Source organism: Mustelus asterias, chromosome 10 (genome assembly GCF_964213995.1).
Source record: "Mustelus asterias chromosome 10, sMusAst1.hap1.1, whole genome shotgun sequence".
Taxonomy (NCBI): Eukaryota; Metazoa; Chordata; class Chondrichthyes; order Carcharhiniformes; family Triakidae; genus Mustelus; species Mustelus asterias.
Window position 1 is genome coordinate 76,704,385 of NC_135810.1, and position 23,195 is coordinate 76,727,579.

A 23,195-nucleotide genomic window follows, 5' to 3' on the forward strand; every position below is an offset into this window, starting at 1 on the left:
TGTGTCCTCTAGTTTTAACTTCCTTACTAAGTGGAAAGAATCTCTCCGCCTCCACCCTATCCAGCCCCCGCATTATCTTATAAGTCTCCATAAGATCCCCCCTCATCCTTCTAAACTCCAACGAGTACAAACCCAATCTCCTCAGCCTCTCCTCATAATCCAAACCCCTCATCTCCGGTATCAACCTGGTGAACCTTCTCTGCACTCCCTCCAATGCCAATATATCCTTCCTCATATAAGGGGACCAATACTGCACACAGTATTCCAGCTGCGGCCTCACCAATGCCCTGTACAGGTGCATCAAGACATCCCTGCTTTTATATTCTATCCCCCTCGCAATATAGGCCAACATCCCATTTGCCTTCTTGATCACCTGTTGTACCTGCAGACTGGGCTTTTGCGTCTCATGCACAAGGACCCCCAGGTCCCTTTGCACGGTAGCATGTTTTAATTTGTTTCCATTGAGATAGTAATCCCATTTGTTATTATTTCCTCCAAAGTGTATAACCTCGCATTTCTCAACGTTATACTCCATTTGCCATATCCTCGCCCACTCACTCAGCCTGTCCAAATCTCTCTGCAGATCTTCTCCGTCCTCCACACGATTCACTTTTCCACTTATCTTTGTGTCGTCTGCAAACTTCGTTACCCTACACTCCGTCCCCTCCTCCAGATCATCTATATAAATGGTAAATAGTTGCGGCCCGAGTACCGATCCCTGCGGCACGCCACTAGTTACCTTCCTCCAACCGGAAAAACACCCATTTATTCCGACTCTTTGTTTCCTGTCGGATAGCCAGTCCCCAATCCACTTTAACACACTACCCCCAACTCCGTGTGCCCTAATCTTCTTCAGTAGCCTTTTATGGGGCACCTTATCAAACGCCTTTTGGAAATCCAAAAACACCGCATCCACCGGTTCTCCTCCATCAACCGCCCTAGTCACATCTTCATAAAAATCCAACATGTTCGTCAAGCACGACTTTCCCCTCATGAATCCATGCTGCGTCTGATTGATCGAACCATTTCTATCTAGATGCCCTGCTATCTCCTCTTTAATAATGGATTCCAGCATTTTCCCTACTACAGACGTTAAGCTGACCGGCCTATAGTTACCCGCCTTTTGTCTCCTTCCTTTTTTAAACAGCGGCGTAACATTAGCCGTTTTCCAATCAACCGGCACTACCCCAGAATGCAACGAGTTTTGATAAATAATCACTAACGCATCCACTATTACCTCTGACATTTCTTTCAATACCCTGGGATGCATTCCATCCGGACCCGGGGACTTATCCACCTTCAGTCCCATTAGTCTACCCAGCACTGCCTCTCTGGTAACATTAATTGTATTAAGTATTTCTCCTGCTGCCAACCCTCTATCGTTAATATTTGGCAAACTATTTGTGTCCTCCACCGTGAAGACCGACACAAAAAACTTATTTAAAGACTCAGCCATATCCTCATTTCCCACTATTAACTCCCCCCTCTCGTCCTCCAAGGGTCCAACATTCACTCTAGCCACTCTATTCCTTTTTATATATTTATAAAAACTTTTACTATCATTTTTTATATTAATTGCTAGCCTAGCTTCATAGTCTATCCTTCCTTTCTTTATCGCTTTCTTAGTCTCTCTTTGTTGTTTCTTAAATTTTTCCCAATCACTTGTTTCTCCACTATTTTTGGCCACTCTGTACGCAGCTGTTTTTATTTTAATACTCTCCTTTATTTCCTTCGTTATCCACGGCTGGTTCTCCCTTTTCTTACAATCCTTGTTTTTTGCTGGAATATATTTTTGCTGAGAACTGAAAAGGATCTCCTTAAAAATCCTCCACTGTTCCTCAGCTATCCTACCTGCCAGCCTGCTCTCCCAGTCTACCTTAGCCAATTCATCCCTCATCCTATCATATTTCCCTCTGTTCAAACAGAGGACACTGGTTTGGGACCAAACTTTCTCCTCTTCCATCTGAATCAGAAATTCGACCATATTGTGGTCACTAGACCCAAGAGGGTCCTTCACAATAAGATCCTTAATTCTACCTACCTCGTTACACAATACCAGATCCAAAATAGCTCGTTCCCTCGTCGGTTCCGTAACATGCTGTTCAAGGAAACTATCCCGACAGCATTCTAAGAACTCTTCCTCCATTCCACCCTTACCGACTTGAGTCTGCCAGTCAATGTGCATGTTGAAGTCCCCCATGATTATTGCCGTTCCGTTTTTACACGCATCCCTTATCTGCTTGTTTATAGCCCTCCCTACCTCAACATTATTATTTGGGGGCCTATATACCACACCTACTAGTGTCTTTCTCCCTCTACTATTCCTCATCTCTACCCATAATGATTCCACGTTTTGTTCCTCAGAGCCTATGTCATCCCTCAGTACTACCCTGATATTATCTCTTATTAATAGCGCGACCCCACCACCTTTTCCTTCCTGTCTATTCTTCCTAAACGCCTGATACCCCTGGATATTCATCTCCCAGTCCTGGTCACCTTTCAGCCACGTTTCTGTAATGGCCACTAGATCGTACCCACTCGTGCTGATTTGCACCATCAACTCATTTACCTTGTTCCGAATGCTTCGTGCATTCAGGCAAAGTGTCCTTATTCCAGCTTTTATCTGGACCCGCTTTGATGAGTCGCGAACACCCTCTCCCTCTACTCCCTTATCTAAATTACCGCCTTCATTCACTTGCACCCTCTCCTCTACCATTAATTTTGTAATTCCCCTTACCCCTGCATCCTCCACCCCATCAATTAGTTCCTTGATCCGACGGTACAGAATGTAGTGTTACAGTCATAACTAGGGTGTAGAGAAAGATCAACTTAATGCGAGGTAGGTCCATTCAAAGGTCTGATGGCAGGAGGGAAGAAGTTGTTCTTAAGTCAGTTGGTACGTGTCCTTAGATTTTTGTATCTTTTTCCCAATGGAAGAAGGTGCAAGAGAGAATGTCTGGGGTGCGTGGGGTCCTTAATTATGCTGGCTGCTTTTCCGAGGCAGTGGGAAGTGTAAACAGAGTCAATGTATGGGAGGCTGGTTTGCGTGATGGACTGGGCTACATTCATGACTCTGTAATTTCTTGCGGTCTTGAGCAGAGCAGCAGCCACACCAACTGTGATACAACCAGAACTGATGAATTTTTGAATGACCTTTAGGTTGAAGAGGAACTCTTCTGTGACAAGACCAGACCAGACCAGACCATCTTCCTCTGGGATTCCTAGCCTCTTCCCAAGACAGGTACAGGAATGTTTCCCAAACTGTCCACACAAACTTTTAATGGATCACCTGGAAAGTGGATCCAGGTTTACACCAGGATCAAGAACCCACATGATGCCCCTTCCATGTATGCAGCATCTTATTGTTACAAATTCTTTAGCAGGAATACGCTGATACTCTGAGTAAAAGCAGGTGCTACAGACTTGTCAATGTCTTTATTATGTTCCCTTTAATATAATTAAAAGAAGCATAATAAAGATGTATTACCGTTAAAGCAATTCTTAATGGTCGCCTGGTAATGCAGTAATTTGATGCATCAACACACCAAGCCACAGAATGGTAGACAGTGAACCCTCCTGGGATGTCTCAATGATGTTGCTGTCTCAGCTGGAATGAAGGGGTTTCTAATTGTTATCCTCTGAAGAAAATTTAATGAATGGTGGTTGTGCTTTTTATTTTACCAGTGGACATGGGTTTCTTGCCACAGTTTTTAATTGTACCGAAAGACCTGTAAATTCACGAGAACTAACCTGCCATCTTGATAAAATCCAGAATCCCGAGAGAGAGATTTTGGAGGAGACCATCTGGGGACACCAGGCAGGCTCCAGGATTCTCGGAGCCAATATGATCAGCAATCTCCTATTGACCTAAATGGGAACTGCCAATGTAGGTGGGAGAACGAGAGGGTGTCTCAAGATGGAGACGCCTTCTGAAGATCTTTCACATTTTCAAAATAAAAAGTGGCCACGGCAGCCAAGCTATCATTGCAGAGAGGAAAGCCATCTACATGATGGCCTGTGGCTACAACTGTGACCCTCTAGCAATCATGGCTGCCGGGGGTGGGGTGTTAGGGCCAATGAATGGAGATGTTGGTGGACACCGCCCAGTCTAGTGGTGGAAGGCCACCTACATCCATCAGCAGAGATTTGGCTTCAGCACACCTGACATCTGGAAAACTAGATTAGTCAAAAGAATACCCATAGTAGGCCCTGTATTTGGCCTAACTTGCAACCTGGCAGATAGCTATCAACCTGCCTACCCCTACTTGCAACAGCAGCCTCCAAAGCACTCCTCAGGCGGGTACATAGCGGCAGAGCAGCAGGCTCCCCAGTCGTGCAGGATTACCCAGCAGGGCCATCTGTGAGGCTTCTTCCACTGCTGTGAAAACAAATTCCCCACCCTAACCCCAGCAACCAGGGGGGAAACCTCCAAAGATGAGATGTAAATGCTATGTTGAGTGAGTTGCTCCATTGTTCCGGAGATTTCAGCAGTTCTTGGTCAAAGTTGCAGTGGAAAACAAAGAGAGCATTTGCAGAGTTCAGGGACATGATGTTGCACAGAAAGACTGAAAGGCTAATCGTCTTCAGTGATCTGTAGAATTTATAGTTTAGCTGTGAAATTCGAAAATCGAAATGAGTTTTGCTGCAATTTTTTGAAACAATGTTATTGGAATGAAAATCTGTTTTGACAAAGAACAAAGAAAATTACAGCACAGGAACAGGCCCTTCAGCCTACCGACCATGTGGCCCGTCTGAACTAAAACCCCCTACCCTTCCGGGGACCATATCCCTCCATTCCCATCCTATTCATGTATTGTCAAGACGCCCCTTAAAAGTCACGATTGTATCTGATTCCACTACCTCCCCCCGGCAGTGAGTTCCTTCCAGCCACCCACCGCTCTCTGTGTAAAAAATACTTGCTTCGTGCATGTCCTTTAAACATTGCCCCTCGCACCTTCAACCTATGTCCCCTAGTTATTGATTCTTCCACCCTGGGAAAAAGCTTCTGACTATCCAGTGTGTCCATGCCTCTCATAATCTTGTAAACTTCTATCAGGTCGCCCCTCAACTTCCATCGTTCCAGTGAGAACAAACCAAGTTTCTCCAACCTCTCCTCATAGCTAATGCCCTCCATACCAGGCAACATCCTGGTAAATCTTTTCTTTGCTCTCTCTGCGGCCCTACATTCTTCTGGTAGTATGGCGACTAGAATTGAAAACCATGGGGGGAGTTTTACCATTTTGAGTCTAAGTGCCGGATCTGGGCATCAAATAGATCCGCGCCTGGAATCCTCTTTGCAGCGCGTCCATATGCGTTTTGCCGGCTCCAGCCCGATCCGCGCTGTGTGCGGGGCTTAGCGCTGGCGGACCGATCGGAGCTCTGAACTGCGCATGCGCAGTTCGAATAAAATCTGACAAGCGTGCCCGGGCACAAAAAAAAAGGCAGAAAGCGGCTCTCTGACGGTCATCCTCTGGTCGGGGGGGGGGGGTGGTGTGACGTCTCATCCTCTGGTCGGGGGAGGGTTCCACTGCCTGTCTGCGGCCGATCCCTCCTGGCACCATCACTGGTACACTACGAGCCACAGCCATCTCTCCCGCTCTCTCGCACCTGCAGGGAAGAGTAATCTGTGGCTGGTAGTGTACCAGTGATGGTGCCAGGAGGGATCGGCCACAGACAGGCAGCGGACCCCGCCGACCAGAGGATGACCTGGGTCAGAGAGCCGTTGCAGTCTCTGACCCCGCTCTTCGGAGGCTGCAGCGGCGACTTCAGACTTTTATTTTGCAGGTCGGTAACAGCGCGGACGCGGATCGGGCCAGAAGACGGTAAAGTGGGATTTGGCGGTAGACTTGGGCGCGCGGTTCATTAAGTCGATTTAAATGCATGCAAATGCATTTAAATCGTCGGGCCGCCCAATTCGGACGCGCGCCGGACCCGTGCCCAAATCGGGTGTCGGTAAAGCCGCGATCTGCTCGGATTCAGGTGCAGATCGCGTTAAAGGCCCGATGTCCAACTTTACCGTGATTTCGTGCCCGAAAACGCGCGCGAAGTGTTGGTAAAATCAGGCCCCATATTCCAATTGTGGCCAAACTAAGGTTCTATAAAGCTGCAACATGACTTGCCAATTTTTAAACTCAATGCCCTGGCTGCTGAAGGCAAGCATGCCGTATGCCTTCTTGACTACCTTCTCCACCTATGTTGACATTTCCAGTGACCTGTGTACCTGTACACCCAGATCCTTCTGCCTATCAATACTCATAAGGGTTCTGCCATTTACTGTATATTTCCCATCTGGCATTTCCATGTTGAAAATACAAGATGTTGTAATTAATTTTAAAATGTATACCTGATGCGCGACAATCAAGCACGAGGTACAAGGCTTCAGCTATTGAAGGCTTTTATTAGCAAACAATGGAACTAACTAACACGAGTACACCAATTCAGACTGGAGGGGTCCCGCCTGAGCAGAGGGTCTTATACCTCTCCCCAGGAGGCGGGGCCCGACCGGGATGTGCCATAACAACATCTACCACAGGTAAACACCCTAACCCAACAACATTGGAATAACCCCACAGTGGTAACCAACGATGGTTCACCACATTCACCCCTCCTTTAAAAACAAAGGCCGGCGGGGTGCGAAAAACAGGTCACATATATACAAAATTCACAAGTCCAGACGGTCTGGAGGACCGCACCGTCACTGTGATCTCCTCAACACCGGTTGCAACACCGGAGCAGGTGCTTGCGGTGGCGTTCTCTCCAAAACAGCGTCCGGCTGTCCCCTCGAGGACTCCCGGGCCGGTTGACCCTGGTGAGGCGATGGTGCAGGGGATCCTGGAACCTTCTGTGGTGGCGCCGATCTCCGAGTCTCAGGCAAGCTGTACATGGGAGTATAACTGTTATGCACTGGTCCCGGTGCTGACCGCGCCACGTCTGGGGAAGAAATAAGTGATAGGGGATTCGTGACAGGGGGTATGGGAGCGACAGGAGTTGCTACGTCCCCTGCGGGCGCCAGGTCTCGAATCGAGACTGTGTCCTCTCGCCCGTCAGGATATGCCACATAGGCATACTGAGGGTTGGCGTGGAGGAGTTGGACCGGTTCGACCAAGGGGTCGGACTTGCGGGCCCTCACATGTCGCCGCAGAAGGACGGGTCCTGGGTACGTCAACCAGGCTGGTAAGAAGATCCCCGGGGACGACTTCCGAGGGAATGAGAACATCCTCTCGTGGGGAGTAGCATTGGTTGCCGTACACAGGAGGGAGCGAATGGAATGAAGCGCATGTGGAAGGACCTCCTGCCAACGGGAGACTGGAAGGCCCCTGGATTTCAGCGCCAGTAGGACAGCCTTCCAGACTGTAGCATTCTCCCTCTCCACCTGTCCGTTACCCCTAGGGTTGTAGCTCGTGGTTCTACTAGAGGCAATCCCGTATGAGAGCAGGAATTGCCTCAAGTCGTTACTCATGAACGACGAGCCCCTGTCGCTATGTATGTAGCAGGGGTACCCGAACAGGGTAAAAAGATCACTGAATGCCTTAATCACTGTGGCAGTCGACGTGTCCGCACAGGGGACAACAAACGGGAACCGGGAGTATTCATCTATTATATTGAGAAAATAGACATTCCGGTCCGTTGAGGGAAGGGGGCCCTTAAAATCCACACTCAGCCTCTCGAAGGGGCGAGTGGCCTTGACCAATTGTGCCCGGTCCGGTCGATAAAAGTGCGGTTTGCATTCCGCGCAAATCCGACAGCTTCTTGTTACTGACCTGACATCCTCCACCGAGTAGGGCAGGTTGCGGGCTTTTACGAAGTGGTAGAGTCGGGTGACTCCAGGATGGCACAGGTCATTGTGGAGGGCCTTCAAGCGGTCCTCCTGCATGATGGCGCATGTTCCGCGCGAGAGGGCATCCGAGGGCTCATTGAGCTTCCCTGGACGATACATAATATCGTAATTATAGGTGGAGAGCTCAATTCTCCACCGCAAGATCTTATCGTTTTTGATCTTGCCCCTCTGCGTATTACTGAACATAAACGCCACGGATCGTTGATCCGTGATCAGGGTGAACCGCTTCCCCGCCAGGTAATGGCGCCAGTTTCTGATGGCCTCCACAATGGCCTGAGCCTCCTTCTCCACCGCTGAGTGCCGAATTTCGGGACCTTGAAGGGTGCGGGAAAAAAACGCGACGGGCCTGCCTGCCTGGTTTAGTGTGGCGGCCAGGGCGAAATCCGATGCATCACTTTCCACCTGAAAAGGGATGGATTCATCCACCGCGTGCATCGTGGCTTTCGCAATGTCGCTTTTCAAAGCCTTGAAGGCCAATTGGGCCTCCGGCGTGAGTGGGAAGGTCGTGGACTTGATGAGCGGACGGGCTTTGTCCGTGTAGTTGGGGACCCACTGCGCATAATACGAAAAGAAGCCGAGGCATCTCCTCAGTGCTTTTGTGCTAGCGGGCAAGGGAAGTTCAGTAAGGGGGCGCATACGGTCTGGATCAGGGCCGATGACCCCGTTTTCCACCACGTATCCAAGGATAGCTAACCTGCGCGTACGGAATACGCACTTCTCCCTGTTATAGGTCAGATTCAGGCGAGATGCAGTGCGCAGAAAGTTTTGGAGATTCGTGTCATGGTCCTGCTGGTCATGGCCGCAGATGGTGACGTTATCCAGGTACGGGAAGGTAGCCCGCAACCCGTTCTGGTCCACCATTCGGTCCATAGCACGCTGGAAGACCGAGACCCCATTGGTGACACCAAATGGAACCCTAAGAAATTGGTATAGACGACCATCCGCCTCAAAAGCCGTGTATTGTCGGTCCTCTGGGCGGATGGGGGGTTGATGGTAGGCGGACTTAAGGTCTATGGTGGAGAACACCCGGTACTGCGCAATCTGATTGACCATATCAGATATGCGCGGGAGAGGATACGCATCCAGCTGCGTATAACGGTTAATGGTCTGACTGTAGTCGATGACCATCCGAGGTTTGTTCCCGTTTTTAACCACCACGACCTGCGCTCTCCACGGACTAGCACTGGCCTGTATGATCCCTTCTTTGAGGAGCCGCTGAACCTCAGATCTGATAAAGATCCGGTCTTCAGCGCTGTAACGCCTACTCTTAGTAGCGATGGGCTTGCAGCCTGGTACCAGATTCTTAAATAAAGAAGGTGTGGTGATCTTTAGTGTGGAAAGATTGCATGCGGGGCGCTTTGGGCAATTTGGAGGCTGCGGCTGATTCCCTACTGCCAGTGAAGGGAGTGGCCCACCGTACTGTAGGATCACACTCTTCATGTGGACCATAAAGTTTAGTCCGAGGAGAATAGGCGCACAAAGGTGCGGTAACACAAGGAGCCTGTATCGCTCGTAAATTGTGCCCTGCACCTCTAGGGTTACCATACAACGTCCTTGGATCGGTACAGACCGGGACCGTGATGCCATGGAAATTGTCTGTTTGGCAGGTAGAACCCGGAGTCCACACCTTTTTGCAGTGTCAGGGTGAATAAAACTCTCGGTGCTCCCACTGTCAAACAGACAATACACAGTACGACCATTTACCTTGATGTTCATCATGGAACAGTCAAGTCTGTGATGCTTCGTCTGGTCCAGAGAGATCGACGCCACCGTTGGCCCCTGGGCGTCACTGCATGCAGCCGAGGTTGATACCGAGGACCCCTGCTGGTCGCTCCTGGTCGTCGTCGACCATGATGGCCGCCCCCATGAATCGCACGTGGGTGAGGGCGCCAAGCGTAGCGACTCCTGGTGGTCTTCCTCCTCCTCCGTCAGCCACGATGGCGCCGTCCTGGATTCGCACGTGGTTGGGCCTCGCGGGTACCGCGACGTCGAAGGAGATTGTCTCCGCTCTGGAGGGTCACAGGCTGCACTGCCGTTCTTGGGCTTCGACCTGCAAACTTTAGCATAGTGCCCCTTTTTACCGCACTGACTGCAGATCGCCGTTTTTGCAGGACACTGTTGCCGTGGATGCTTGGCTCCGCCGCAAAAATAGCATCGCTGGCCGCCTGGAGCTGCCGCCGTCGTTGGATCGATATGGGAGCGCGAGCCCGTGGGGCGAGGAGGGATTTGTGCTTGCTCCTGCCACGTTGTCTCCGCGTGGTCTTCGGGGTACAGAGCCAAGCTTTTCAACGCTGCCTCCAGCATCTCAGCCATCTCCATCGCTTGGGTCAAGTTGAGGTTCCCTCTCTCTAATAGCTTAAGCCGGATGTACGAGGACCCTACCCCTGCTACGAACGCATCTCGGGCGAGGTCGTACATATATTGCTCAGCCGACACATCTTTGCAGTCGCAGCCCCTGGCAAGTTGCAAGAGCTCATTGGCGTAGTCCTCCATGGTTTCGCCCGACTGCCGACGTCGTGTAGCGAGGAGGTAACGAGCGTGGATCTCGTTGGGTGGTCTCGTGTATCGTTTCTTCAAGAGCTCGATGGCCCTCGGGTAAGTGGTGGCCGCACAAATCGCAAGATAGACCGTGTCGCTTACCCTCGCGTGGAGGACCTGGAGTTTGTCGTCGTCCGTAGTAACAGCTGCAGAGACTGCCAGGTAGTCCTCGAAACACTTCCACCAGTGGTCAACGGTGTTAGAGGCACCGACCGCACGTGGGTCCAACGTCAGACGCTCTGGTTTTAATATTTGTTCCATACTCCCTTTACTGTCGAGAGTTTTATGTTTGCTAATAAAATTGATGCGCGACAATAAAGCACGAGGTACAAGGCTTCAGCTATTGAAGGCTTTTATTAGCAAACAATGGAACTAACTAACACGAGTACACCAATTCAGACTGGAGGGGTCCCGCCTGAGCAGAGGGTCTTATACCTCTCCCCAGGAGGCGGGGCTCGACCGGGATGTGCCATAACAACATCTACCACAGGTAAACACCCTAACCCAACAACATTGGAATAACCCCACAGTGGTAACCAACGATGGTTCACCACAATACCTTAAGTTTCTAACAGACCAAGGTTTCAGAGCAAACATGAGCTTTGATACTTTGCAGAAAACTATTTGACCTCTAAGTCAATTTCCTTCATTCCTTTACTGAGGCATGGTTCTATAATCATTAGGAGCCCTCCGATATTTTATTCATGCACTTCCTTCAATTCCACAGGCTTGATTCAATGTATATAGTACATTGCCATGTGCACCTGTAAGTTCTAGATAGCAACAGGAACAGCAATTCTTGCTTATTTTCCTCTCCCTAATCCAGATTGTTGCAGTGAACTGGAGTTTTCCTGCTTAGCTCAACCAAGTCAGTATCAACTAGTGATGAAAAGTTTATTTATTATTGTCACAAGTTGGTTTACATTAACACTACGATGAAGTTACTGTGAAAATCCCCTAGTCGCCACACTCCGGCACCTGTTTGGGTACACCTGAGGGAAAATTTAGTATGGCTAATGCGCCTAACCAGGCTGTCTTTCGGACTGTGGAGGGAAACCAGAGCACCCAGAGGAAACCCGTGCAGACGCAAGGAAAATATGCAGAGTTTGCACAGACAATGACCCAAGTCGGGAATTGAACCCAGGTCCCTGGCGCTGTGGGGCAGCAGTGCTAACCAATGTGCCGCCCCTGTGCTTGTTCTCTCAGAGGGGTAAGTGTTAGGGATCTGGTGTGTTTAATTTGGCAATCTAGAAATTGGAGCATCCTGTGTCCTTTCTTTGGGAAACTTCCCAAATTAGGCTTCCTAAATTTTGAATTTGGCAATCAAAAAGAACACACCATCTAGAGGTATATCACCTACCAAGTTGGTGTAGGCAAGACAAAAATCACTGTCCTGAAACAGGCCTTAGCTACTTTGCATCTGCCAATAAAGGGCCCACTGCTTGTTTAAAGTTCTCAGTATGATATTGGATTGCCCTGAAGCAACCACCACTGCATGCTGAAAAAATTAGATGTACAGATGGCTGAACAGGAGTTTCTGAAAGAAACTGCTGCTGGCTCCTATCAACGAGGTAAATATTTTTAAAATAATTACCGGAAATACTTTCAAGCAGAAATGCTCCTCATTTGACCTCCTCACCTGATCTACTGCTTGTCAATATTATTGGCAATTACATTGTTAAGGTTTAATGGTAATTCCATTATTAAACAAGTGATGAATATTTGTACATCTAGAAATGGGGATAGTTTTTTGTAATTGTTTTTCAAAATAATATAAATGGGGATAGCTGGGACACTGGTGGGGTGGAGGAGCACTAACTCTGCACTAAGTCAATAAACTCTGTCTGCATGGAAAGGTCTTAGTTTTGATTTCACCAACTGGCTTGGTTCCGCATTATACTATCAACTACCACTTACGTAATTATCACAATGGACAGCTATCCTATCTGACCTCCCATGTCACCACCAACTGGTATACACCCTCCCAGCCACAAATACTCTCCCAACCCGATCTCTCCTCCCCCCTGACCTAATCATTTGCCCTCTGTCCCAATCGTTTGTCCTCTGTCCCATTCTTGATCTTTCCGACAGCTTTCATTTCACCTTTAATGACCGATTTGAAGGCTATTCTTGGCACCATGATCCGAGCTTTGTTTCCATTTCACTGATGGGCTCCCTGAGGATACCAATTGTTGTATGGATTTGATTTGATTTATTATTATCACATGTATTAGCATACAATGAAAAGTATTGTTTCTTGTGCGCTATACAGACAGACCATACCGTTCATAGAGAAGGAAATGAGAGAGTGCAGAATGTAGTGTTACAGTCATAGCTAGGACGTAGAGAAAGATCAACTTAATGCAAGGTAGGTCCATTCAAAAGTCTGATGGCAGCAGAGAAGAAGCTATCCTTGAGTCGGTTGGTATGTGACCTCAGACTTTTGAATCCTTTTCCCGACGGAAGAAGGTGGAAGAGAGAATGTCCTGGGTGCATGGGATCCTTAATTATGCTGGCTGCTTTGCCGAGGCAGTAGGAACTGTAGACACAGTCAGTGGATGGGAGGCTGGTTTGCATGATGGATTGAGCTGTAGCTCATCAATTCAATGATCATAAGGCCTAATCATTAGCACACAGGGATTGTTTTGTTGTTTTGGATATGCTTAAATTTCTAGACTAGCATCTGCACAACGGAGACTTGATTTCTGCAAAGAAAGCTGGGTCAGTTCCTATGGTAGACACCCTGACTGAAATTTCAATTTTTGCAGAGGTGAGACCTCAGTTGATATGGAGATAGATTTCAGATACCTAAGACAGCTATCTGAGGCTGCTGAAAGAATGAGTTTGGACCAAACACTGCCACTGCACCACTGGCACCTGAGATATCACAGGGGAGTCAGAGGCCTGGAACCCATGAGAGAAAGGAAGGGAGATCCTCTTTCCAGAGGTTGGCAGGAGAAGACTTCTCCGTTCAGCATAATTGAACGGAATTCTCCCTTTTTGAGACTAAGTGCTATGATGGGGGTGGAATTTCCTGCTGGGGAAACTGGCAGAGAAACAAGACAAAAGCTCTAGCCCCAACCTTATTAATTATGCATCCAGATGTTTTACGCTGTATTCGGTGACAGGGCAGGCCTGGATGGCATTTAGTCCACCATCGTATCTGGGTGCCATATTGAAAAGATGTCCAACTGACCCACTATTGAAGAAAGAAAGCGAACCTCCTAAAAATGGCCACCCCCAGGAAAAGTTCAAAAAGTTTACAGAGATGGGGCTTGAACATGCCCTTCTCTACTTTAATTGGCCTCTTTAGGAGAGTGGGCAAAATTGGAGGCCCCTGCTTTCCCTTGCCCCCACAAAGATCAGAGATGCCAGAAAGGGAAATGAAATTTTAACTGCACAAAGTTGCCACTCTTTTTTTTCTTCTGCCCAGCTCCCTTCCAATCTGAATCAGGCCAAGGAAATCTGGCCCCAAATTAACCAATGGGTGATGGTGTTGGGTGATTTCATGTGCCTTATTCTGGCTCTTAAAAATTCTGGAGGAATCTTGTCAGTATTTTTGGAAAACATGACAGCCATCTATCCCAGTTTTTGATACACTGTTGTACCTGGGATGTTCATGAGTTCCAATCGTTGGCTCAGAAATTGACTGAAAATAGGCTACTTCCCATCTCTGAGAAATTTGGAGTCCACATTGACTTATTACACAGCCACCTACATAGTCAGTTTGATGCATTTTCCAAAACTTCTGATAAAAGAGCATGGACAAAGCAATTGCTAATGATTAACTCTGATGCTGAACATTAGTGTTGGCATCTGTCATTGATGCCTGCTGTCTATTAAGGTCTCAAACTCACAAAGCGTCTAATGACTAGCTAATGACTTAGGGTGGAAATCTGCACCGCAACTTGATAATGAAGAGGTGACTTGGTCGAAACCTTTAGGATCCTAAGGGGGTATTGACAGGGTGGATGTGAAAAGGATGTTTCCTCTTGTCAGAGGATCTAGAACACTAGTGGTCACTGTTTAAAAAAAAGGGGTCACTCATTTAAGACAGAGATGAGGAGAAATTTCTTCTCTGCGTCTCTGGTACTCTCTTCCACAAAAGGCAGTGGAAGTAGTGTCTTTGAATATTTTTAAGGCAGAGCTAGATAGATTCTTGATTAACAAGGGGTGAAAGGTTATCGGGGGGATGATGGGTTGAAGTTTCATTTCGATCGACCATGTTCTTACTGAATGATGGAACAGGCTCGATGGGCCAAGTGGCCTACTTCTCCTAATTTGTATGTCCATAAGCTGGGCAGTTAAAATTTGCTGGGACTCTCTTTGTTCAGGGTATCGGGATATGCCATCTGTTTCTGGCCACTCCCTCCCAACTCTGTTCCTACCCCACCAATAACCAACCCCATACCTGAGTTAAAATTGAGCCCTGTGCAAATTTGGGACCACAATTACCCATTTTGTTACAGTTTGTGTTTTATTGAAATTCTGAATATTTTTCCCAATCATTAAAAATTGGAGTGCTGTATATTTTAAATCTTAGTGTTTTGATCATGTAAAATCCAACACAAGTAAAGTGCAGGAATTTTGTCAACTTCATTATTAAATATTGTTTTAATGCCTTTACAATTTTATTTGGATTTTCCTCTGATTGACACCTTTTCACATATTTACAGTGCAGCCACCTATGTGTACATGCTTATTTCTAATTTACTATGTTGAATAAAACAAAATCCCTGATTATTGTTTTGTAATATGATTGATACAATGGATGTAGATGTAAGATGTGTATGAGTTTTGTGAAAACCTAGTGCGGTATTACATTAATACTGGCAGCATGCGCGTAGAATATTAGATAAACTTTCCGCGATGGCAGGCGAGGCGCAATTGTACTTTTCATCAGAATCATTTCAAGCGCTTTGAAATCTCTTGATTGCCTTGGGGAGATTTTAGTTTTGTTCAAGAAAACCATTTTTGCAATTCCTGTCATCTCTTCTCAAACTTCCTGGGCTCTGGTGTTCCAAAGCATCTGTGAAAAGTTATTATTTTTCTTTACAGCTCAACACTGGCCAGACCAAAGGACCAAAGGGATTCGATATCAATGTGATGCCGGTTTGGGAGAAAAATATAACTGGCTCTGGAGTTGTCGTGACAATCATCGATGATGGTGAGTAATCCTCTTTCTAAAGTGCAGCCACTTGAGTTCATCCCTTTTCTCCAAACAAGATGTTTCTGGAGCTTATCATTGCGGATTAAAGTGGGACGTGCTAAAATGGCCATGAGTGGAAAATTCTATTCCTGGTAACTGCCGGGTGGTATGTATGTGCCGTAAGGTGAATATTTTAATATTTATTAACGATCAGCAATCTATCCCCATTTCAGAGAGGATGGGCAGGATTTTCCAGCTGCGCTCATCCCAATGCTGGAAAAGCCCGCCCCAGGTCAGCGAACCTTTTGCATGGTCTGTGTTCCACCCACTACCATTCCCATGGTGAGCGGAACGAACATTCCACCCAAAATGTTTCAGACACATGTCAGGATAGGAACCTTAACCCAACAAGTTACCCGCAGCTACAAAGCATACTTTGCGATTCAGGCCTCCTGTTTGTCCAAAGTGTTAAATCTCTCATTTTGTAAAATAGTCTCCCATTTTGAACGTGAGAATATTTGGGAATTATTTTAGAACGCCAATGAGTGTAATGGACATAAAGCACACTTCTGTTCAAAAAAGCTCTTATATGCTGTTCATTAGCATTCTTAGCTTTTCTTACAAGTAGTATAAACATTCTCTATGCCAGGTGCTTACTGGATCTGCCACAAAATATGAAATGGAATAGATAGATGCACCTAAACTATGGAATTGCAATTAAGTAAACCATACAGGCACGTATGAAACGCCTTCACCTGGAATATTGGCATAGATCCAAAGGTCAAAGAAGAAACTTCAGTTATGTAATGCCTTTCATAATCTCAGGACTTCCCAGCCATCAGAGTGCTTGTGAAGTTTAGTCAACAGCCAGTTTGCACAGAGCAAGGAACCACAAACAGCAATGTGATAATGACAGCTAACAAATCATCCTATGTTAGTGACATTGGCTGAAGGATAAGTATTGGCTAGAACAAGGGGAGAGAACTACTGAGTCACAGCTGACACCTATATAGGTCTACCACCCAGAACAAGTGAATGCTTTAACTGAGAATACAGCATCACAATTAAATGATTTCTTCCAAAGTCTCTCAAGTCTCAGTACAAGTTCGAAGACATGACTGAATTTTAATTTTGAAACTGAGAATGAGTGGATAGTTTTCACAAGATTGATTTATGCGTGGATCATAATTACAGTAAGAAGCCTCACAACACCAGGTTAAAGTCCAACAGGTTTATTTGGTAGCAAATACCATAAGCTTTCGGAGCACTGCTAGTGCTCCAAAAGCTTATGGTATTTGCTACCAAATAAACCTGTTGGACTTTAACCTGGTGTTGTGAGACTTCTTACTGTGTTCACCCCAGTCCAACGCCGGCATCTCCACATCATGGATCATAATTAGCCATGTAAATCAAAATAAAATCATATTTTATTGCTAGTTATTATTATATATTATAATAAACATTGGTTTTCTTTTAAGATATGTTGGCTCTAGAATTCCTGGGACTTGAAGAGGGTAGTGTTGTGACAAACTGTCATGAGGTGGACTGGAGTTGGGGCAGACCCTGGATCTGCTCGGGTTCACTCTTTAGTGACCCCATCACAAATCCCAGTCCTTTTGCGTGTGAGTCCAGAATATGGCTGCATTTAAATGAACACCAGGGACCTGGTGGCACCTGGGTGTCCTCAGGCTGGCTTGGATAAGATGGGCCAAATGGCGGCCTCTTGAGCTGTATCTTTGCTATGGTTCTATGACCCTGTGAGTACTTTCTGTTCAGCATTACCAGTGGATTGAGGGGGTGAAATGAAGTTCTCACACTCATTTTCAGCTAAGCAATTAATTGCAGAATGACCAATACCATTCCCAAAACAACAAAAGGAAGAAGAGGAACATATTCTTTATTGACCCACAACCCCTGTCCTATAGAGTCCTATGAAACTGAATTCGACAGTGAAATTCCTCTTCGTCACATTTCCTCAGGCAGCCCTAGTTGCTCAAGTCACCTGTTCATAACACTGAAGTTATCCGGACCTAGGATTCCCAAAGGGATTTCTAACAGGATCAAAGGTTTCAGCACTGTTTCGGTGGAAGTTCTGCACTGGCCCAGATCCGCATACAAAATCTCTCCAGGAATTCCAGGGTCCTCACTTTAAATTAGAAATTCCTGACTGGATAAGAATCGATTATGTGTTAAAAACATGAAGTATCCAGTCGCTGCAAACTGGATCATGCAGGGAATGTAGTTAACCAGTGTCTTCATGTTCATGGGAGGTATAATGTTGCTTTTACTCTAGTAACTTGTAAGCAAACCCACTGTCACAGAGGAACTGAATTTTTATAATATACTGGGGACAAGTTTTGTATTACTTTGCTATTCATAATTAAATTGTAAATGTATCATTTATACTCATACTGACAGTGGCACTAAAGAGGAACTCTTCCACCTCCAGAGCTTTGAATAATTACATTTGGGTGCAAGGAAGAAATTTGTGGGAATGCGATATTTTGAGATTGTGGGGGTGATCTTCCCAGAATTTGGTAATGTGTCAGTTCTGGCGAGAAAAATCGAGTGATTCCTGCCGACGGTTCCGGCATAATTTTTGACCAAGTCTTGAGCCTGATTAACCAAAACTTTTGTGGCCACAAGAATCACGCCGCGCTCACCTCAACCCTGTCATTTTGTGCTGTCAAGCTCAGCGGACCCACGCACCCAGCGGTACATTCCTGTGGAGTGTGAGAATGGCTCTGCTATGTCTCTCCCACACTGAGGACAGAGTAAAAAAGCCCTGCTGGAGGCGACCCCAACCACCCCTCCTGAGAACCTGTTCATGGAAGAAGCAAATCCTCCCCCGCCCCGCCATCCATCCAGCCTACAGTGGTTCAATTTTGCATCTCTTCACCTGAGCGGCAGAGGCCCAGGGACTGTCAAGTTGCTGATTGGCTGCCCATCTCAGCTGTAAGATGAAAGTGAAAACCAGGCTACATACTTAGAGGGGCTCCAGTGTCTGAGATTATTTATTCCAGCTTTGACGAAGCCCATGATGAACTCCATACCTGTTCATTGGCTGGGCACACGTAGCTCTCTGTTAGGCAGGAGTCAGACATCTTGCTGAGGATGAGAGCAGCATCATTTTGTCCTTGCTGCACGTCACCAAGTCAGCCCAATGGCTGCAGCTCCCAGCCCTTGAAAGCATGCAACATAACAATCAGATAATGCTGGCACTACATCATTGGTTTGACCTTACACCCAGTGTAGGTGACCTCACCACCTGCTACTCCCGCTCGTCCCTGAAATGAGAGGCAATCAGGGCAGTCCTCGCTCATCACCCAATTCTGGCCCTGTCCACCCCAGCATTCTTCCTCCTCCTCGCCATCGTCAGGCCCGCTGCCCTCCTCAACATCTTCCTCATCTGAGGACATCTGGCGCTCCCCTTCTCCTCCAGATCAAGATTGCCTCCTCTCTGCAGTGCTAGGTTGTAGAGAGCACAGCAGTAATGCAGGAGACCCACTGGGGGCTGTACTGTAGGGCTTCACAGCATTCACCCTCCCCCAAGTGAGATGGTCTTTATGCCTCTTGAGCTCTCCATCACTGATAAACCACACCCACACTGCCCTGGCAGCCTGGCCTCTCCCAAAGCAAGACCCCAGGACCTCGTGGTTGCACCCAGTACTGTCCCTCTGTTGTGGCCGCTGTCGCCATGTTCACTCTTATGTAGAACTGCTGTACATGAGGCCAGCGAGAGTATTTAATGCAGCCTCAATATCCGGAGTGAATGCTCACCAATGATGTGCTGATACATTCAAATTAGCTTTCCGGCATATTTCACGTCACTCCGCCAGTGAGGTTGGTCAAAGATTGGAAAACGCGATCTCCACAGAGAGATTCACATTTTTCCAAACTCTCCTATTTTGTGCCCGCACTACCATTCCTGCAGACAGAGAGTGTGGGCTCAAGATTCCACCCTATACCTTTTCAGGTTACATAGAACATAGAACAGTACAGCACAGAACAGGCTCTTCGGCCCACGATGTTGTGCCGGGCTTTGTCTGAAACCCAGATCAAGCTATTTCCTCCCTATCATCCCGAAGTACTCCATGTGCCTATCCAATAGCTTCTTAAATGTTCCTAAAGTTTCTGACTCCACTATCCCTGCAGGCAGTCCATTCCACACCCCAACCACTCTCTGAGTAAAGAACCTACCTCGGACATCCTTCCTATATCTCCCATCATGAACCCTATAGTTATGCCCCCTAGTTACCGCTCCATTCAGCCGAGGAAATAGTCTTTGAACGTTCACTCTATCTATCCCCCTCATCATCTTATAAACCTCTATCAAGTCTCCTCTCAACCTCCTCCGCTCCAAAGAGAAAAGCCCAAGTTCCCTCAACCTTTCCTCATAAGACCTACCCTCCAAACCAGGCAGCATCCTGGTAAATCTCCTTTGCACTCTTTCCAGTGTCTCCACATCCTTCTTGTAGTGAGGTGACCAGAACTGCACACACTATTCCAAATGTGGTCTCACCAAGGTCCTGTACAGTTGCAGCATAACCCCACGGTTCTTAAACTCAAACCCCCGTTAATGATCGCCAACACACTATAGGCCTTCTTCATGGCTCTATCCACTTGAGTGGCAACCTTCAGAGATCTATGGATATGAACCCCAAGATCTCTCTGTTCCTCCGCATTCTTCAGAACCCTACCTTTGACCCTGTAATCCACATTTAAATTAGTCCTACCAAAATGAATCACCTCGCATTTGTCAGGGTTAAACTCCATTTGCTATTTTTCAGCCCAGCTCTGCATCCTATCTATATCTCTTTGCAGCCTACAACAGCCCTCCACCTCATCCACTACTCCACCAATCTTGGTGTCATCAGCAAATTTACTGATCCACCCTTCAGCCCCCTCCTCCAAGTCATTTATAAAAATTACAAATAGCAGAGGACCAAGCACTGATCCCTGTGGCACTCCGCTGGTAACCGGTTTCCAGTCCGAAAATTGGGTTGTTGCCCCATCAAGTGATTGTATTGATTACAGACCATGGTCTGTGCAGAGAACAGATTTGTTGAGCTGATTGTCTTTTCCTTATTCTATGCTTTGGGTGCAACCTTACTGCCTGTTCACACCACACTCCCACTGCATCGAAGACGGAGAATTTGGCAACAAACCAAATCTCCCTTCATTGCGACGGGATGGAAATATCCTGCTGGCATGAGCGGTCGGAAAGTTCCAACCTTTATCTTCTTTGAATGGATTTAGAGCAATAAAGTAAACAGAAATTGGGCAGGTGGTCCACTTCTCTGTAGTTTCACCCATCACGTCTGAGAATGCAGCGTCTGGTGTCTAAAGGTTATCAGTACCTACCGGGGCTAAACCACACCAAGTGAAGACCTGGGTTCCTATGTTCTTAGACTTCGGCCTTGAACTTAGAGGACGGGAATTTTTCCAGCCGCGGTCGCCGCAAAACAGGAAAATCCCGTCTGAGGTCAACGGACCTTTGCATGATCTGCCCCCTACCCACCTGCTACGATTCCCGTGGCGGGCACGACAGGAAAATTCCCCCAGAAGCTTAGAAGTTTTAGTGAAAAGAACTGTTGTGGGCTTGTTAACTTGTTCCTTAAAAACAGGTTTGCCGTGACTCTGTCCCACAGATAAATTTATCAATGTAGCCATCTAGCGCTCGAAAAACAAATGCATTGAATATCAATTTCTATTCCATTATTTTCCAGCAAAGAAGTAATAATGCAGAGTGAGAAACTATAAATTATGGAAAAAAGTAGTCCATTTTGTCATCGGGTGATTTGTTTGCAACATTGAAAGGAAAAGAAGTAATCACAGCTAAATATGATATTATTTGCAGTGATTTTGACCCCACTCAGAATTTAGCCTTGATGATGAACCTAATCCATGAATTCAATACTCCACTTTTGTTACATCCAATATCACTGCTTTGTTTCTTCATAGTTGTGAATAAAAAGCAAGGGTCACCCATCTCACTAACTAATGGATTTATTGCTATTAATGCTACATTTACAATCAATTCTAATTATTTCCATTTAGGACCAAAGCTTAACACAAGAACCAATTATATATCTTGGCGACTGTTACTTTAATCGGGTGCATTAGAATGCATATGAATTGTCATCAGCTTAAAAAGCGCGATACAAACCTTGATGATTATTGCAATGCTGTAGTTTCCCCTGTGTATGGTAACTGTGTGAACATTCACAAGCCTACAATTCATAAAGCCTACATACAAATGGCACACATTTAGATAAACAGAAAAGCAGGTCAATGTGGGGATATCTGAAATCAAATCAGAAAGTGCTGAAAGTACAGAGAGAGAGCTTGGTATTTGGGATGTTACATAAGAACTGACACAGTCAAGCTGAAGAAGCCTATTTTCTTATTAGTCGGGTAACTTAACAAAGGTTTTTCTCCAGTCTGTGGATGCCTGTTGTTATGGAATGCCCCACACGAAACATGAGTTCACCTTTGTCTTTCTGGAACAAGCTGCCCAGTGTTTCCAACTTTTCCTATTTTTGTTAATGCAAGTCGAATATTTTATATCTCTTAACAGTTTATCTCCTGTATAAAATCTACAATTGCAAGTTTCTTTGTCAGCCACATTGACACAGTGATTAGCACCACTGCCTCACAGCACCAGGGACCCGGGTTCAATTCCTGTCTTGGGTCACTGTCTGTGCGGAGTCTGCATGTCCTCCCTGTGTCTGCGTGGGTTTCCTTCAGTTCCCTCCTACAGTCTGAAAGATGTGCCGCTTAGGTGCATTGGCCATGCTAAGTGTACCCAAACAGGCGCCGGAGTGTGGCGACAAGGGGATTTTCACAGTAACTTCATTGCAGTGTTAATGTAAGCCTACTTGTGACACTAATAAATAAAACAAACAGTCCCCCTTCTATCATTTTGTCTATTCTTTACAGTCTGTATTTTTTTAAAAGCATTTTTCTAAACGTTCCAATGTTTTCCTAACTTATCTTCATAAACTTCAGAAATGTGACTGAAAGCTTTGTACGTTCACAAATAATAATATAAATCAAAGCAGAAGATGTCCGTCTTCTTGCAATTTCCTTTCGAATAAGAAACCAGATGTCCTTGGCATGCTGAATGAGCTTTTCATCTCCTTGAGGTTTTTTTTTAAAATGTCATAAAATAAATGTAACTTTAAAAAAATATATTAGAATGTTTAGGTTTCCCATTGCCCTGTCATACAATCTGTTTTACATTGATTTAGCTACAGTGAAATAAGATTTTATTTGGGAAAGTCAGAGTTTCTTGAACAAATGTGGGTGAATGTCTTGAATCCTGGACTACCAGAAGTATTGATCTCTCTGAAATTGTGCAGCTCATAATATTAAATTAGGCACTGAATGCATTACTGGTGATAATGAAATGGTGGATGGATTTATTTTTGTCCTGCATCTTACGTGCCATCAAACAGCTTGATTACTTTCCTCCTGGACTCCTTCATATATCCTAATTCTTTTCATACTAAGCAAACCCACAAAAATTGTATAGATCCGTATCTATTAGTTTCCTTTGTGTAGGTGTCCATGAGACACATAATTGGGGAGCAGCACAGTGGTTAGTTAGCACTGCTACCTCACAGGGATCCGGGTTCAACTCCGGCCTCTGTCCATGTGGAGTTTGCA

The 23,195-nt window shown here is 46.3% G+C and overlaps 1 protein-coding gene across 1 annotated transcript in view; it reads left to right on the forward strand.

Moving 5' to 3' along the window:
* Nucleotides 1-23,195, forward strand: part of LOC144499693 (PC3-like endoprotease variant B) — a 532,138-nt gene that overhangs the window by 382,278 nt on the left and 126,665 nt on the right. The window contains exon 6 of the mRNA XM_078221972.1: nucleotides 15,434-15,542. Within this exon, the coding sequence (XP_078078098.1) occupies nucleotides 15,434-15,542 (109 nt within the window). The remainder of the gene's footprint in view (nucleotides 1-15,433; nucleotides 15,543-23,195) is intronic.